This window comes from Dipodomys ordii, unplaced genomic scaffold (genome assembly GCF_000151885.1).
Source record: "Dipodomys ordii isolate 6190 unplaced genomic scaffold, Dord_2.0 Scaffold191, whole genome shotgun sequence".
Taxonomy (NCBI): domain Eukaryota; kingdom Metazoa; phylum Chordata; class Mammalia; order Rodentia; family Heteromyidae; genus Dipodomys; species Dipodomys ordii.
Window position 1 is genome coordinate 583,507 of NW_012267407.1, and position 3,857 is coordinate 587,363.

Below are 3,857 nucleotides of genomic sequence, written 5' to 3' on the forward strand. Positions count from 1 at the left end.
CATAAGCAAAAAGAAAAAAGCCGGAAGTGGTGCTGTGGCTCAAGTGGTAGAGCACTAGCCTTGAGCTGAAGAGCTGAGGGACAGCACCCAGGCCCAGGGTTGAGGCCCCATGACTGGACCCCCCCCAAAAAAAAAACCAGACCAGCAAACGGGAAACTGCAGAGAAGCAGCACCGGTAGGTAGCTCTCGGGGTGTCCAGGACACAGAGAAGGCAGTTTCCAGATAGACCAAGGTCACTGAAGAGGCTAAAGCTGAAAGAGATGTAAGCAGGCTGGCCCAAGGACAAGGTAACAGGAGGGCAGAGCTGGGCACCAAGGAACTTCAATTTGCTCCAAAAAACTAGGTGGTGGTCACCTTGTGGGAACAGCCCCACCAACTCCTGGGTACCAGGTCTCAGGTTTGGCTTTCCAGCACCAGCAGCAGACCTCAGGAAAACAGAGAGCAGGATATCTTTCAGGACCAGCTAATGCACCTCTATTGGGCAGTAGGTATAGCTTGCCAGTCTGCCAGAGTTTGGAATAAAATCATGAATTTAACCTTTAAATACTTCTCCACTTTAAATCAGTCACACCACCCTACTCAGGTGTTCTGAGGTCTAGGCAGAATTAAGTTTGAAAATTACCTTTCCCTGCTGTTCTCCAATTCCAACACCCTGTCTGTGAGCCAAAGACCCACTTTCGCACTCCTTGAGATTTCACAAGTATCATTTATTCTTTAGCATGAACCAACTGTATGTCATACATACACTTTACTCTTTTTCCCGTTTAATCTCAGATCTGGTGCTTCTAGTTGGCTAAGAGACTTGGGATTTTCTTAACCTGGTGAGCCTCTTTCTTCTCCGATCAAGTGAAAACAATTTTGCCTTTGGACGGCTGTTACAATGATTTTTTTTTTTAGAAACAACTGTATCTTCACAGCTTTTTTGGAGCAAGTAACTATAGCTACACTATCATCCTTAGTAATCTCAGTAAAATAGTAACAAAGTGGCGATAGTCGGAGTCCACAGATATTTTTTTAAAACTATGAAAGTAACACCTAATAAGCAACAATGTATCTGCATCCAGGTGTTCTCAAACTTAAAACCTTTACACCTTCCGAATGGTCAGCCCATCAGGGGCGCTCAGTTAAAGTCACTTCTCCCTTCAGACATTCCCGTCCTCTCACGCCCTTACTTCGGATTCAAACGATTCTCAGTCCCTTACTCGGTTTTCCAAATTCTAGTGAAGAACTTAAGGGTCAGGAGACTCCATCCAGTTCCCAAACCTCTCTCCGCCTACATCTATGCACTCGCGGTCCAATACAGAGCCCGGACACTTCGGGAGTGGTGAACGGCTCCGGCGCGGCCCCGGCTTTGTTCTGCCGCCGCGCGGGGTGCACCTGCACGGCCCCGCCGCGCACCTTCGCTCGACGCCGGCTGTGGCACTCCCTCCGCTCCGCTTACGTAAGGCCTCGGGTCTCACGTCTATTTGGCGCCCTGAGCGCGGGGCGGCCAGGATTTGAGGGGTGGCCTCAAGCCGAAGGCACCGATCTTCCTCTCACCAAGGACCCCGAGGCACGCGGGGCGTGCGAGCGCCCGCAAACACAAAAGGACCCCCGCTTTCACCACGGGCGCCGCGCGGCCGGAGGCCAGGGCCCAAACGCCCGGCCCAAGCGGGGCCCGCACGGTCGGAAAGGAAAAGGGGTACAAAGGGACCCCTGCGCATGAACGCCCCGTCCCACGTGAGGAAGGAAAAGGGGGGGGGCCGTGCTCACCACCGCCATTTTGGAAACAAAGGGGGCGTGGAGACGGGGCAGCGCGCCCGACCGGAAGCGGAAGTGCCAAGGCAGCGGGAGAAAAGGATGGGATTACAGCCCCTAACTTCATCTCCTTTCCAAAAAAAAAGGCGGGGGTGGAGAAGAGAAAGGAAACAAAAGGGCGAAACGCGCGTCCAGAGACCGGGCGCACTTGTGCCCCGACACCGCCTCCACCCGGGCCACGTGGGCACGGGCCCGCTCCGCGCGCATGCGCCGCGGGCCGTGTCCGCCGCCCCTGCGATCGCCGCGCGCGGCAGAACGCGGCGGTCACGTGTGCGAGGCGCGAGCCGCGAACCGGGGGAGGGGGGGAGGGAACCCGGCGCAGCCCTTAGGAGCGGAACGCGAGGAGAAAATGGCGGGGAGGGGGGCAGGGAGCGACGCGAGCCGCCCTCGTCCCCGCCCCGCGGCCCCGGCGCCCCTCACCTTGTTTGTTCTCGTTGAGCTGCCGCTCGAACTCATCAAAGTCCGACATGCTGAGACGGCCGCTCAGGGCCCCGTGCAGCTCCGGCCTCGCCTCGCCGCCCGCCCGCTCCGGCCGCTTCGGCTACTTCCGCCCCTGGCTTCGGCTACTTCCGGCCGCCGCCGGCGATCCGGCGCCCGCCTAGTCAAACCCACGGCGGCCCGCCCCGCCCCGGCTCCGCCCGCCCTCCCGCCCTCCCGCCCCGCGAGCAGCCGCTCCACGCCAAGCCCGGCTCCCACGCTCGCCAGCCGTTCCCCGACGGCAGGCCGCGGAGTTACGGGCGGCGGCGGCTGTCACCGAGGACTCCGAAGCAAGGCCTTCGCCGGCTCCACGAGTTACGACAACTTCCCGGGGCCCAGCGCGTCAGCGATCGGCAGTCTCCGCGGGCGCCCGGGACTCTCGGCCTCCGACAACCCAAACCGTCCCGGCCGCAGGCCTCGCCGGCCTTACCCTGGCAGTCGCCCCCCCCCCACGAGAGTCCGCGCCCTCCCCGGAGCTCCCGGCGCCAACCCTCGGGCCCCTCCAGAAACCAAGCGCGACCCCAAGCTTCGGCTTTTTCCGGAGGTTCCGCCTGCTCGCTCCGCCCCTTCCGGGAGAGCGTCGGCTTCTTCCGCCCCGGCCTCGGGAAGGCTCGGCTTCTTCCGTCACCGCTTCGGCTCCTTCCGGCTTCGAGATCCGAGACGGGAGGAAGACTGGGGTGCTAGAACCCGGTTCTCCCGTGTGGAGAGGGCAGAAAAAGGCCAGCCTCGCAGAGGGCTTGGGGCGGCGCGCTAGGACCACTCAGCTGTGCGAAGAGCACCCACGGCGGCGGTAGTCAGTGCCACCGTGTGCGCTTGCGCACCGCGGAACAGGGTGGGGCGAGGAGGGAGGGGAAAGACGGCCTTGTACGCCTGCGCAGAGATCTAAGGCGCGCCTCCCCGTAGCTGGGGATTCGCGGGTGTGCCCTAGGGCGCACGCGTGAGGTATCTACACCCGCCCCCCGTGGAGGTACCCAATTCTCGACGGTTAGGTGGGGCTGCCCTGGTCGCGTTGCCTTGGCAACGGCGCTCACGCACTTCCGCCCGCTCTGTAGCACTTGAGCGCCAGTGTCTCAGGCCGCTAACTCCAGCTGCTCTGGAGACAGAGATTCAGGGATCCCGGTTCAAGGCCAGCCCGGGCAGGAAAGTCCGTGAGACTCTTCTCTCCAATGTACCCCAAAGAAAGTCGGAAGTGGCGCTGTGGCTTAAGTGGTAGAGCGTCCGCCTAGAGCTCTGAGCAGCTCAGGGAAGCGTCCCAGCCCAGAGCTCACGACGGGCAAAAAAGGCCTGCAGCCTTCCCGCCTACCCCTACCGGCACCCCGGCCTCGCCCCGGCGGGCAGGTGCCTCCAATTTCAGGGGAGGGGGGCGTGTATTCGTGGGGCGTTCCACCTCCACCTTGACCCCCGCCGTCCGCCCCCTCCCAGAAAGACCTGGCGTGCCGTTTATTCCAAATGTTTATGTCTCTTTAATTAAAATTCTCTGAATAACTCTCTGTCTCCCGCGGAGGGCGGGCAGGCGGCTTGTGGCCGGGAGGCCACGGCCTCGGCGCGGGGTGGGCGCGGGGTGGGGTGGAGACGGAGCGGGC

General features: G+C 61.3%; 1 protein-coding gene across 2 annotated transcripts in view; it reads right to left on the reverse strand.

Annotated features, from left to right (window-relative positions):
- U2af2 (U2 small nuclear RNA auxiliary factor 2) overlaps window positions 1-2,422 on the reverse strand; it is a 17,570-nt gene extending 15,148 nt beyond the window's left edge. For both annotated transcript variants that reach the window (XM_013034541.1, XM_013034540.1), the window contains exon 1: window positions 2,218-2,422. In XM_013034541.1, the coding sequence (XP_012889995.1) occupies window positions 2,218-2,266 (49 nt within the window). In that variant the 5' untranslated portion in view covers window positions 2,267-2,422. The remainder of the gene's footprint in view (window positions 1-2,217) is intronic.
- Between the last annotated feature and the right edge of the window lie 1,435 nt (window positions 2,423-3,857).